This window comes from Poecilia reticulata, chromosome 7 (assembly GCF_904066995.2).
Source record: "Poecilia reticulata chromosome 7, P_reticulata-male-v2, whole genome shotgun sequence".
NCBI classification, from domain to species: Eukaryota; Metazoa; Chordata; class Actinopteri; order Cyprinodontiformes; family Poeciliidae; genus Poecilia; species Poecilia reticulata.
Window position 1 is genome coordinate 18,075,371 of NC_088836.1, and position 14,170 is coordinate 18,089,540.

The 14,170-nt window shown below is 40.3% G+C and overlaps 2 protein-coding genes across 4 annotated transcripts in view; one reads left to right on the forward strand and one right to left on the reverse strand.

Annotated features, from left to right (window-relative positions):
* lgr6 (leucine-rich repeat containing G protein-coupled receptor 6) overlaps positions 1-14,170 on the forward strand; it is a 98,035-nt gene that overhangs the window by 2,598 nt on the left and 81,267 nt on the right. The gene's annotated exons all lie outside the window — the stretch shown is intronic.
* Positions 7,246-10,822, reverse strand: LOC103467420 (adenosine receptor A1). Its single transcript, XM_074186860.2, has 3 exons — positions 10,225-10,822; positions 9,679-10,133; positions 7,246-7,919 (listed from the first exon to the last, which is right to left on the reverse strand). The coding sequence occupies exons 1-3, from the start codon at positions 10,560-10,562 to the stop codon at positions 7,756-7,758; spliced, it is 957 nt and encodes a 318-aa protein (XP_074042961.2). The 5' UTR covers positions 10,563-10,822; the 3' UTR covers positions 7,246-7,755.

The window sequence follows — 14,170 nt, forward strand, 5'->3', positions numbered from 1 at the left end:
GCAGGCTCTGACAGGACGATACACAGTCTCTTTGTGGTTGTCTGTATCTGAACAGGTGTCTGTTTGGAGATTGGGGTTAGGAATGGCAGGTCTGACCCAAGAGGGTCGACTCAGCTAGACAGCCCCGGTCAATAAAGTTAACCGCTGATCAACCAGTGGAAAATCTCATTCCTCTGCGCCATTTTGATGGCTAGCATGAAAATAATGACCCTGCAAATTATTCCACTGCAAACTCGTGTGCACTGTCTCAATGGTACTACCGAGAAGTGGCACTGGACTCAACGACACGTGCATTTGTGCAAACATGAGTTTAGTTTTATCTCTCTGAAATGCAGGGGTGTGGCAATTCGCTAAAGGTCGGGTGTTTGTCCTGAAACATTAACTCGCAGTCGATAACATATAAATATCTATGACACGGTTACAGTTGAGGGGAAACTGGCAGTAACGAAAATGAGTTCAAGCAAACAGTCGATGCCGGTATGTCAAAAAGACTGCGAGTTCTTCTTTTTAGTTGTTAACAGTAAAGCAAAAGATCATCTGCTCTCATAATGAAAAAAAAAATCCCTTCTACACGAAGAGTCATCTTTGTTTGTCTACTTCCTAAAAATAGCCACAAGATTAATGTTTAACTGCTATGAAAACCAAAACATGTCAGACACCAGAATAAGTTAAAAACATGCAAATACACTTTTGACTTTGAGAGAACAGAAGAAGTGAATTAACAAACAGCTTTCCTATGCTTACTGGTAGAACTATAATGAAGTATTGGCATGCAAAGTTTGGACTGTATTTGAATATCTTATTACCTTACTGTATCTAGGTCTAAATAGGGGTTGGCGTTAAAATGGCGCCTACGTGCCACGTGTAAACACGAGCAGACCCTTTCAACATGCCCCTCACAATTCGTGGTTAAACTGTTGCCAGTTTGTTTTTCATCAGGCTTTGCCATTTCACTTTGCTTTGCAATAATTTAGGCCACAAACTAATGCTCGCAAATGTTAGCTAATCAATAAAAGGAACACTTTCATTGGGTCAACTGAAAGAAGAGGATAATTTACAAAAAGTAGTTTGAGGAAAAATAGAGAACAAGAGTTACAGTAGAGAGGCAGAAAGAGAGAGGTAGGAGTGGGAGAGCTCTTTCCCCGCCCCTCTCTTATCCTCAGATGAACTTATCGTGTTGCCTCATAATGTTTCTGAGCTTTTTTTCTCCTAGAGGCAGTCAGGCTAACTTCCTGCATTCAGCCTCAGCTCAGTTGATTGGCTGATATCTTGGCTGACCGGCCACAGTTTGCAGCGAGGCAACAGGAAGTTTCTCTTCTCATGCAGGAAACTGCAGCTGTTTCATCCTGACATACACCACTTTGCACTTTTGCACGCTTCTGAAAAAAAGAAAAACAGAAACATGCACGCAAATGCACACACCCATTTTGAAAAGGAATACCTGTGTATATGTGCTTTGTATATATCTGTGTGTGAGTATCGAGGCTGCATGTGCATGCATGTATATAGAATTTGTAAATTCTTTAACATGTAGGCGTGTAATGACAAGTCAGATAAGCACCGTTAGGCATCAGAAACATTTGAAACCATGGTAACGCCACATCTAAATTGGGTGAAACATGTGTTACATGTTTTTAAAAGTTCTGAGGTGTAAAGGAAGAAATAAGCTTTTAAAGAATCAGCAAACTGTTGTCAATTGGCATTTATGGTATGATTAGATGGCCATTTATTCTTCATTAAATTTTGGGACATGTGCCTTAACCTACTTTAAACATTTTAGTGCATATTTACTATATATTTGAATTAACTGTCACTAAGACAAGTTATTAACAGACATTGGCTGATGTGAGATTTTCATGGTAGAATAGCCTTGTGATAAATACCACAGTTTCATGGTATAAGCTCAATGTTTTAAAGCTAAAACATGTCACTTCACACATTTTAGTTATAAATTGAACTCTGATCTGTTCAGTTATGGGTGGGACCTCTTTAAGCCTCACTGTCCATGTTTTTTGCATCCATAAACATTTCCAAACCGCCATATTTGTCTACTTTCGCAGCAATAAAAATGTGGATTAGCCTTCATTCCACCAGACGATCGGCAGGCAACAGACTGCATTACTCTTTGATCCATACGTATTCTATAAAAAAAAGAAAACAGGAGTATTGTGTTCCTAGCATTTTAGTATAAAAACAGCTTAGATTGAAACAGACACAAACTAAGCGCAATCTCAAACGTGGACTGAAATATTTCACACTGATTACAGACTGTTTAGAACGCAATTTTTAATCTGAGAAACCTTTATTCTGTTTTGAAGTAAAACCTTTTTCTTAATTTCCAAATAAGAAACTACAATACTTCCTTGTTTTATTCTTGTTATTCAAATATTTTTGCGTAGTCTTGTCATCATCAGCTGGATGTTTCACACACCCTATTAGAGTTCAGCATTTTGATATCTTGACTTCAACAAAAATTTGAAAACATACCTGTTGAATTTATTTTGCAGGACATTGTACTTTGCTATTCTGCTTTTTACAGAGTAATTACTCCAGCAATTACATTCAGTTCATTTATATAGAAACATTCACAACAAATGTAATTTAAAGATAATTTACAAAAAAAATCAGCTTTATAGACGGTAATAAATAGTCAGTTCTATCATTAATACACATTTAAAGTCACTTATAGACATTTAAAATTGATCGGTAATAAAACAGTGCAGGCAGGTTCAATTTATTATGACAGTTGGTAAGACCTTTTGTCTTACCAACAAGTCTCTGACTTTGCAGCAATCCCTACTAGGATGCTAGCAGGATAATTCCTCAGGCTGTCTTCATGGCTGTCATAGCTTGTCGACCATAGCTGTAAACCAGCATAGTGATGGGTGTCACAACTTTACTTTTAACTGTCCATTGATGGTTCAAATGAGCCTTTTGTTCATAGTGAGTGAAAAGTTCATTAGGCATCTTTCAGCCAGCTATCCAGCAGTGCAGAGCAACACGTGGCAGGGACAGTGGTTTGTTGTTCCATACTCCATACAGCTGGAAAAACTCTGATCACTCCAAGTACTTTAAATAGGCCGCAAAGTGTGACTGACATTTGAGCTGTAACGTTTTAAAATAATAATAATTTACGGTCGTACAAAAAGCTCAAGATATTTAAATAGATCGCCTATAGTTTTAGTAAGCCTGGCACTATTGTTGGACTGAAAGCAGAGTTGTGAATACATTTTTGTTGTCATGACTATTTTATATTTTTAATAATTTTTCTTTATGTGTTATTCCAATTTTTTTTTTCTTTAGTCGCTTGAATTAACACACCACAAAACCCACATGATTCTTTTGTGGTATTTGGGAAGAACTAAGCACTTAAAAATATATAACATTTTCCTTGAAAGTCCATACATTTTCCTCCCTTATGGGATTCCTAATGTGCTTCCCACTGTCATATTTTTATCTCTTGCTGACGTCTCCGTCCACCTTTTTCATCTGTATAATTATATGTAGTCGTATGCAGAAGAATCTAATAAAATTAGCTAGTAAAGCAGTAGCTCCTTAAATGCATGCAGATGAGACAACCAGCCTGTTTGTTTTTGTGTAAGCAAATGCATATGGCCTTACACCCATGTATGTACATACACATACATATGAGCCCGAGTCGTGTGAGTGCTTAGCCGGGTTGATGAGGATATAAAGAACATCAAAGCGGGCGCCATGCCAGGTAGCATGGAGGAGGCTCAGAGCACGCATCCTTCGTTTTGAGTGTAGGAGTGAGGCCTTCTTCGGAAGGGTAGGAAGATGAAATATGCTGGTTTGACAAATTCTCTGTAGCATTTTTTTTAAAATAGAAGATCAGAGAACCTGGCTGGTGTGAAACAAGACATCTGTATGCATTTCTATAACAGAGAGATTTCTTCATCCTTCCTTCTATTGTGTGGCATGTTTTCTCTGCCAACACCAGCTCCCCCACTGAGCCTCCTCCTCTTTTTCTTTTTTTTTTTGCCCACCACCTCCTTACTCCTTATTGAAATTCTGCCTGGCACAGAGACGCTGCCCATTCTTGGCACAAAGCTCAGAGAGAGAGAGAGAGAGAGAGAGGGATGGAGAGAGAGGGATGGAGAAAGGCAGAGAGTGGGAAGGAAAAAACACACACACACAAGAACCTGCACCAATCGACGGGTCCCCCCCTTCTTCCTCCTCCTCCTCCTCAGTGGCGTCTCTGTGCCAAGCATTCATCCCGTGTCGTGGACGAAGGGACCAGGCAAGTCAGTAGGTATTTCCTTGCCTCTGCTTCCTGTAATAATCCGCTCCAAATTTGAGGAGTTTTCTTGGCAGCTAAATCTTCTGCGAGCACGTTTTTTTTTTTTGTTTTTTTTTTGGAGAGAGAGAGGTGGTTACTAATTCATTTGTATATTAGTTGAGTAGTAAATCTTAACAAATCCTGCCTCCAGGGGGTGAGAGGAAGCTAAGGCCTTTTGTTTCCATGATATTTACTGAATTTTGCATGTATTTCTATTGAAGAGACTTTTTTTTTTTACTGTGTTTGGACATAAGGAATAATTCCAATTGAATCTTCGAGATTGTATAATGTGCAGATAAACAGAAGCGAGTTCATTAAGCGCCAGTTGTAAAAGCAAACATTTCTAATTATGAAATAAAAGTAAAGAAAGGGATGGAAATGACTTGCAACAGAAATCTTTTACCAGGATTTTGTTTCTGTTCTATCAGATTGTTATAACTTACAAGCAAAGCTTTAATCTTTTTTGCTCAAAAAGCAACTTGTTGACTTTGAAGATACGGAAAGCTATCTGCTGAGAAGATCCAAAGAGAAACGAATAAGAGTTGTAAGTCATGCAGCTTTAAAAAAACAAAAAAAAAACTTGTATCTGTCATTCTGTCATCCAAAAACAAATGATTGCGCTGGAACAGGAAATTGTCTGCAGAAAAACATTTCATTCTGTCACAGCAGAGTGCTGTTATCAGAGGGCAAGGGGGCAAAGATTCATGGTCCTTGGCTCACTCCTATTGCAAGCTTGAAGACTTGTAGATTTTATTCTGCAGCAACAGATGCAAAGACAGTCAGATGGACAGATGAGATTTATACATTTCGTCCCTCTCTCTTGTCTGAGACCCTGCCCAGCTGCCCAGTCGGGCATTTATTCTGTAGCTGCTGACAGAAAATGATTTGCCTCAGCTGAGCCAGGCATGCCCTCCTTTTCTTATGTAGCTTAGAAAATGTTTATGGTCTCAGAAGAGCTCGCGTGACAGACAGGCTTCGGCCTTTACTTACCTTCTAGCCTTTCCCTTCCTAGAATGGGACAGCAATTATTGGCAGTTTAACCCACAAGCATTTAATGTTTAGAATCAATTTATTTGACTAATTTTCCCCCAAATAATCTGTTTGAGTTCCTCTCCAAGCCGTCTAGTCAGGGGGATCGTTCTTGGCAAGCAAACGCAGTTCATAGATCTTCTAGCTCTGTGGCAGCGGTGGGCATCACGCCAGTTCCCTCACCACCACCCCCTCCACCCTGCCCCATTTTTTTCCCCTGTCTGGTCTTCTGTGATCAGGCTAGAGGGGTTTACAGCATACTAACTGCAAACTAGTCTGGACCAAGTCTCAGGGGTTGCGACTGTATGCTAATTTATGCAAGCGGTGCACCTTCTAACCCATTCTGCGTCTTCTGAGGCCCCCGGCCTGGCATTTAGTCTGGTGCTTATTAACTCTTCGGTTGCTGCCGTTTGAATCTTTTGGCATGCTTCTACCCCGATCTAAGCCGAACGAGCCACGTGAGCACTCCCTTCTCTGTGAACTGTCCAGCTGTCTAACAAGAAATAGTTTCCTCTGCCTCAATGTTCGTGATTGAGCGTGTCGTCTGGGTCGGTTGGCTTCGGCTCACTGCTTGGCACAAGATTCGTCCTCTGTAACTTGCGATAGAACAGCTGTTCTCTCTTCATTGTGAGGATTGCAGGCTCAGGAATTGAAAAGGGAGAAGAAGAAAAAAAACAACAACAACAAAAAAAACGACACACAAGTTGGACCTCCTAACGTTTTTAAGCAGACCTAAAATGGCCGAAGCCTTGCAGGACGCCATTTTGTGTTTCCTCGATGTGTTTTGGGGGGCAGAATCCCAGCTTTGTATTCAATCAGAGACAGCTGGTGGAAGCCGTGTTTGCAGGCATCTGTGTGTGCGTACCTCCGCCTGAGAAGCAGCAGCCACTCCAACGCAGGGATAGCCCTGCTGAAATGAGCTCAGTTTTTGGCAAAACCGGAGAAGGATTCCTGGCAGAGAATCGAACTACTCTCTCTCTCTCTCTCTCTCTCTCTCTCTCTCTCTCTCTCTTTCTCTCTCTCTCTCTTTTTGTTTCCTCGTTCGATCACATGCCAGAGTCTCAGGAAGCTTGTGAGTTGTTTGCTAAGATTTTGCACACTAGCTGTAACTTTCGCATGTCCGTCTACCATTAAATTAGTTATCTGTAATTTATTCCGGTGGGAACAAAGTTACATATTTCTCTTTAGCAACAAAAAAGCTACACCGATCAGTAAGAACTTGTGCTCCTTTGGCCGCCTTTGGTTTGTAGTGATTTTTGTTTTCTCAGTTTGCCGCTGTCGAAAACTTAACCATGAAGCGTCATTAGCTCCCAGAAACTGAGATTTTCTAAGAAACTGTTTTTAGGAACCACCAAGACATTAGTCTCACTCTGTTCCACAAAGAAATTGTCTGTCAACATTTCATTGCAGATGAACATTTGTTGAAGTCACATCATCCAGTATAATTTAAAAAAATATTTAATTAACATTCTGTGTCTCTTTTTGTTTTCTCTATATTCTTGCAGGAAAGTGACATTTGTGGATCTTTGGTGGAACGCAGCATAGATTGTGTCCTTGGGGCTGAGGTAGTAGATTGAATAGTTGTGGGGTTCTTTAACCTCTTTTTCAGATAACTATACAATCTACTGTCTTTCCCAAGGAGACAGCTGAGCCAACCAGTCGTCAACTATCGTCTAAAGATGGACAATACTGTTTCCTTGTCAAAATGCATGCAGTAATTGATTTAATATCTATAGAGAAAGGGTAATTTTTTATTACTTCCTCAATCAGTTTATGTGCGGTGTGTTTGACTTGGGTTCTGTCAGGGTGAGGTAGTAGGTTGTATAGTTTGGTAGGTGGGACTGCACCCTGCTGAGGTGATAACTATACAGTCTATTGCCTTCCCTGAGGAGTCCACTGAACAGTTCAACACAATCTCTTTGCTGGAGTGCTTTATTATTATTTTTTTATACAGACAACATAAAGAATAGGTAAATGTCTTACAGGAGGATTTATATGTATTTTATAGCTTTTTTGTGGACAAAAGTTGTTACATGCTTTAAATATGTACATCTCAATAAAACTAGTCTTTTCAAATCAGTTGTCCAGAAGTCACAGAAGCTAAGAAGTTAGTTATTTTTACTCTCTCACATCGCGCACACACACACTGCAACTCTGAATCTATCTGAACAATCATTGAGTATGTTGATGTATGGTGCCCTCTAGTGGAGCTTTAATAAATTGCTGTCACGAACATAAAGCCAATATTAAAGCAAGAGTTGCGTATCAAGGGGAACTTTGCAAACAGTCTTCATGCAATATGTTTAAATGTAATAATAGCAGAAATGATTAATGCTGTACAATGAAAGATTGATGAAATACCACAAACAAGTCTTACACAACCCCTTTCTTTCTGGCTCTGCAAACACACATTTACATTTCTTAATCTAGTCGCTTGTAATGGCTTGCTGAATTGACTCATTTCTGGTAAAACAATTGAGCTTCAATGCGAGATGCTTCCATATTTGACCGTAGGCCTTCTGGATCTTGGGGATGCGACAAGCGTAGACCACTGGGTTGACTGCTGAGTTGGCGTGAGACAGGAGGATACCTGCAGGATGATCGATTTGTTACTGAATCAGTACATTTCTGCAATAAATACGACTGGAAGAATATTTTGGAACTGCAGTTGGTGAGTTTGGTCCATAAACTGGGTCATTCGCATAAATAAACTGATTTGTTGGTGGTCTACATTTATTTTTTTAGTATTTTAGTTGATATTATTGATGACAAATATAAATGATTTAATAGTTATTCTTCCAGAACTGCTGAATTATAGAGGAAACGACTTCAAGGATTTCTAAAAACAAAGATTGGATGCGCAATCTTTGCGCATCAAATCAATTTGGATTTTCTCAAATCTTCACAGGGTCAAAGGTTTAGGTACAGGCACAAATATGTTTCCACAATTTCACATTTGTTTTAACCTCATATGACTGCATACTTCTTGTGGCCAGCAACAAACACACAACATATTTCTGGCTGGATATTTGACCAATATACTATATTTAACAGGATTGTAAGTCATTTAAACAGTTGATTTTTTTTTTACTGTGGACCTGGACTTAGACATACACAGGAGTCTTTAAATAGAGTTGAGCAGCTGCTTTCTGAATCCTAATCTTAGCCTGCTGTGTCCATTCCAGAGCCAATTATCATATTTTTGGGGGTTCATTGTCCTGTTCAAAGCCTACTTGTGTCCCATGTTTCAACATTCTTGCTGCTTTTTCAGGTAATGTTAGTCCTCTTTCATTACTATTTCACACTCTTTGATGCATTAACAAAACAATCCCACAACATGATGCAACCAACACTGTACATAATTATTCGTAGGTTTGATCACCTCAGCTTGACTTTTCCAAGCATATGTCCCTGTGGTCAAGCAACTCTATCTTTGCCTTCAGACGGTATTTGGCTCCCTTTTTCTGAGTGTAAAAATTTAAGCGGTGAAACACTGTAATATCATATTCACACAGTTATACTCAGCAATGGACACTAAGAGATTTTGCCAATATAAATACTAATCTCCTTGTTACTGAGTTGATTCTACCTGTCGATTTTTTAAAACTATGTTGAGTATTGCTAAACAAATACTGCATTTTTATACTGGCAAATGGAAACTTACAACCTTCAGTCAATCCTGGTCAATAACTGGAACTTAAGACTTGTCCTTGTAAAGATAAAAGACATTCAGTGGAACATAATAAAAGACCAAAATGTAAAGAGCTAGAACCAAACATGTAGAAGCAGGATTCAGTATTTATGCTCCTCTAATCTGGAACTAATTTCCAGAAAACAGCAAAAATCCTGAGAGTTCCTTTAAAGCAAGGCTGAAACCCCATTTGTTCAGAGTTGCTTTTGATTAATAATAGCTGGAGCCTGATTAGTTTTAGGCTGGATCGTAAATTCTCTTTATTTTGCCACTGCAATGTATTGAGTTTTGTTTCTATTATGCAAAGCGCTTTGGGTTGATGCTGAAATGTTTTGTACATGATGATGATGTGAATTAATGATAATACATTTAAGCCTACTGAAATAATTTGCAGCCTCTGTGGATCACACAACAGCCACATTAAACGTTAACTTGCGGAAACGATATTGTTCTTATAAAATCGATTAAAGTCGTTGGCGATATAACTGACAACTCCAATAAAATAAATTACGAAAGCCAAAATTAATGTGACATTAGATTATTGTGTGTAAATTTCCCTAAGACACTTGATGTCTGGAGCTGTAAGCACTCACCTCGTTGTATATGTGGAGACATTTTAACTGCTGGGCAAGAAAGTAGGAGAACAACTCTGACCTACCTGTATAAAGTGTTCCCCGGGTCACTGCTTCTGGTCCCTGGAAGAGCAGAAGACAGTTCATGAGGTGCAGAGGGATCCAGCAGAATGCAAACAATGTGAGAACCAGAGCAAGCGAGCAGGCCAGCTTCTTCTCCCTGAGCAGCATGGCCTGTGCTTGAGGGCAGCTGTTCTTCAGACGTTTGTGCAGGCTCCAGAAGATGACGACGTACAGAAATGTCATGACCAACAGAGGGGCCATGATACATCCGAGAAAGTTGAAATAAACCATAAAGGGCAGGGTGATAACTGAGAGGAAGGTGCATTGGGAAGAGCTCGGCAAGGCAGACGATGTGTTGGTGCCAGCGGCAGAGAGGTTGTGCCATCCAAGCAGAGGGGTGAATCCCAGCAGAAAAGAAAGTATCCAACAGACAGACATGGCCAACAGTGTGCGCCTCTGAGTGACGATGGCTTTGTATCTGAAAAAGAGAGAGAGAAAAAATAAAAGGAGACAATGAGGAAATTATTCAGGCAATTCTTATAAAGTTGTGAGACTGAGGTCGCCTTTACCTGAAAGGCATGTGCAGCCGCAGGTATCGGTCAATGGCAATAGCGAGCAGCGAGAGGACGGAGGCCTCTGTCAGCACGAGTATGACGCAGCTGAGGAACAAGCACTGGTGAGAGGTCAAATTCACCCAGCCATCCAGCAGCACAGCCAGAGGCACGGCAGCTGCACCCACCAAAAAATCTGCAGCAGCCAAGGATACCAAGAAGCAGAAAGTCGGCTCCCGGAGGCAATCATGGATACCGACAGCCACTGCACACACCACCAACACGTTCCCAAGGCAACATGCCACAGCAATGAGCACTTCCAGCACTGTGTAAGTTGCCCAAGCCCAATCAGCCATCACTGCAAATTGACAGCAAATAGTATCCTTGAAGATATTTCATGCACGAGCGTAATGAACTCAGTAGCAAGAAAAGTCCAGCATAATCCTTCCTTGTTGTTGAGATTGAGGTTGCAAATGACTCGAAAGACAGCAAGCAGGGGCCTTTTATGTGGGATCGTGCGTGCACACTTGAAAGCTGACTGACACTCCATGGAGACACCATCTGCATTTCATCAGCAAGTCAAAAATCCTCTTCAAAACTTTGATAAATATATCCCTGGAGCGTGAGAGGAGAGGATTTCTAGATCGTTGGTTCCCAAACTTTTCAGCCACTGAACCAGAAAAATGACACGTAGAGATTTGTGTTCCCAAACGGTCACTACTTAAACGCACACTGTGAGGAAACCAATTAAACAAGAGCACACTGACAAGCAATCACAGTTGTACATTTTCATTAGTTGCTACAACTGTTTGTAAGCCTCGTGACATTAATGTCATGTCCAATTGGCTCCATTTTTTTATTTGTTTTAATTTCAGTGGGAATCATTTCAAGAAACCCCACCTGGTGGTTTGAGATCCAAAGTGGATCCCAGCCTGGTGTTCAGGTAATGATAGGAAATCGTAATTAGGCTAAGATATGAACAACAGGCTGCATAAACTAGAAAACAGATTAATTTTACTCAGCAAGCCAAAACTTTGGAAAATCAAAAGATTTAATTAAAATCAGATACTTTGCACATTTTAGCAGTAACTGGCAATATAAATGTTTTGTATTAAATCAATCAATCAATCAATCAAATTTTATTTGTATAGCACATTTCAGCAGCAAGGCATTTCAAAGTGCTTTACATAATTAAAATAAAAACAGAAATAAACAGTGAGAAAGAGAGAAATTTAAAAAATAAATAAAAATAAAAAAAAAACAAACTCCCGTTGTCCTTTGCGGAATTTAACTAACTATAGAGGACTCCGCCGTCCTTTGCGGAATTTAACTAACTATAGAGGACTCCGCCGTCCTTTGCGGAATTTAACTAACTATAGAGGACTCCGCCGTCCTTTGCGGAATTTAACTATGTCATAGAGGACTCCGCCGTCCTTTAGCAGGGGACGCCGCCGTCCCACACAGAATTTAACTAACTTAGAGTTAGGGGAGTCTGCCCTCCCGCGGACCTTAACTGCTTTTATTGTACCTGCCTTTGCGGAATTTAACTAACTATAGAGGACTCCGCCGTCCTTTGCGGAATTTAACTAACTATAGAGGACTCCGCCGTCCTTTGCGGAATTTAACTAACTATAGAGGACTCCGCCGTCCTTTGCGGAATTTAACTATGTCATAGAGGACTCCGCCGTCCTTTAGCAGGGGACGCCGCCGTCCCACACAGAATTTAACTAACTTAGAGTTAGGGGAGTCTGCCCTCCCGCGGACTTTAACTGCTTTTATTGTACCTGACAGTGCCTAGGATTCTCAGGGTTTAACTTCCTTTGCGGAATTTAACTAACAATAGAGGACTCCGCCGTCCTTTGCGGAATTTAACTATTTCATAGAGGACTCCGCCGTCCTTTAGCAGGGGACGCCGCCGTCCCACACAGAATTTAACTAACTTAGAGTTAGGGGAGTCTGCCCTCCCGCGGACTTTAACTGCTTTTATTGTACCTGACAGTGCCTAGGATTCTCAGGGTTTAACTTCTTACCAGAGGACGCCGCCGTCCCACACAGAATTTAACTAACTTATAGTTAGAGGAGTCTGCCCTCCCGCGGACTTTAACTGGTTCCATTCCATTTCCATTCCACTGTAATTTTCATCGTTTTCCACCCTCATTTTTCACTTTCTTCCCCATACATAAAAGAAAGAAGAAAAAAAAAAATTCAAAACATTAAAGACATAAAAACATGGAAGACATCAAAACCCGCACTCTAACCCTAATTTAGCCATAAGCAACTCTAAACAGGTGGGTTTAAGTTGAGATTTAAAGGCACCCAGTGTTTCAGCTGTTTTACAGTTTTCTGGAAGTTTGTTCCAAATCTGTGGTGCGTAGAAACTGAATGCTGCTTCTCCTCGTCTGGTTCTGGTTCTGGGATGCAGAGCAGACCAGAACCAGAAGATCTGAGGGGTCTAGACGGTTGGTACAGTAATAACAGATCTTTAAGGTATTGTGGTGCTAAACCGTTCAGAGATTTATAAACTAACATCAGTATTTTAAAGTCTATTCTCTGAGCTACAGGGAGCCAGTGTAGGGACTTTAAAACTGGTGTTATGTGCTCTATCTTCCTGGTTTTAGTGAGAACCCGAGCAGCAGCATTCTGGATCAGCTGCAGCTGTTTGATTGATTTATTAGTCAGACCTGTGAAGACGCTGTTGCAGTAATCAATGCGGCTAAAGATAAATGCATGGATGAGTTTCTCTAGATCGTGCTGAGACATAAGTCCTCTAATCCTAGAGATGTTCTTCAGGTGATAGAAGGCCGACTTTGTAACTGTCTTAATGTGGCTCTGAAGGTTCAGGTCAGAGTCCATCACTACTCCCAGGTTTCGGGCCTGATCGCTGGTTTTAGTTGTAATAACTGAAGCTGTGCATTGATTCTAGTTCGTTCCTCTTTAGGTCCAAAGATAATAACTTCAGTTTTGTTTCTGTTTAGCTGGAGAAAGTTTTGGCACATCCACACATTTATCTGTTCTAAGCATCTATTCAGTGATTGGATGGGTTCAGAGTCACCTGGTGACATCGTGATGTAGAGCTGTGTATCATCCGCATAATTGTGGTAGCTAATCCTATGTCCTGTTATAATCTTTGCCAGAGGGAGCATATAAATATTGAAAAGAAGGGGTCCTAGGATTGAACCTTGGGGTACCCCACATGTGACCTTTGACCTCTCTGATGAGAAGTTTCCAATTGATACAAAGAAATCCCTGTTCTTTATGTAAGATTCAAACCAGTAAATGTGAATTCCCTTGGGTTTAATTTTGATGTGACTCATATTCAATCTATTTTTAACACCTTGTAGTCAGAAGGATGTCCAAAAATCACATAAATGACTTGGAAACCATTAGAGGCCATCTAAATATTTTCTGTCTTACCATCTCAAGTATAAACATGCGGAGCGTGCAAAACACTACTGGGACTTCAACGGGAATCATGTGCTTTGGGTCACATGAGACTTAAATAAAAGTTGTCAGCAACAAACACTTCAAAGGATAAATATGTGGAATAACACATTATTCTATGTTAAAGTGTGTGGCAACATCAACTGTTAGAAATACCCACAAGGACCCAGAAAAAGCTGCCATCATCATTTGGTCTATCAGCAGGAAGATGGTCCATATATGTGGCCAAAAAAAAAATTATATCAATGATCAATGTGAGATCAGAAAACAGCTTTGGTTTGCAAATTCATGGATGTAACACCAGAAGAAAAGTCACAACACTTATTCTTAAAAGAAACATGAAAATGGTTGAAAATCTCTATGAAGAAACTGAGTTAGTTTGCTATTGGAAACTTTATGACAGTAATTCTTTCCCTGTACACCTAGCTCAGTTTGCATGTGTGTGTGTGTGTGTGCGCGCGAGTGTGTGCGCGTGTGTTTGCATGTCTGCCTTTATTGTTGTGAGGGTGTATTTTGGATGTTA

Bases quoted from the DNA above. Each gene is read 5' to 3' on its own strand.
- LOC103467420 (XM_074186860.2), bottom strand. From the start codon at position 10,562: ATGGCTGATTGGGCTTGGGCAACTTACACAGTGCTGGAAGTGCTCATT. The intron at 10,134-10,224 runs GTAAAGGCGACC...TCTCTTTTTCAG, and splicing joins CGGCTGCACATGCCTTTCAG to ATACAAAGCCATCGTCACTC. The intron at 7,920-9,678 runs GTAGGTCAGAGT...ATCATCCTGCAG, and splicing joins CCGGGGAACACTTTATACAG to GTATCCTCCTGTCTCACGCC.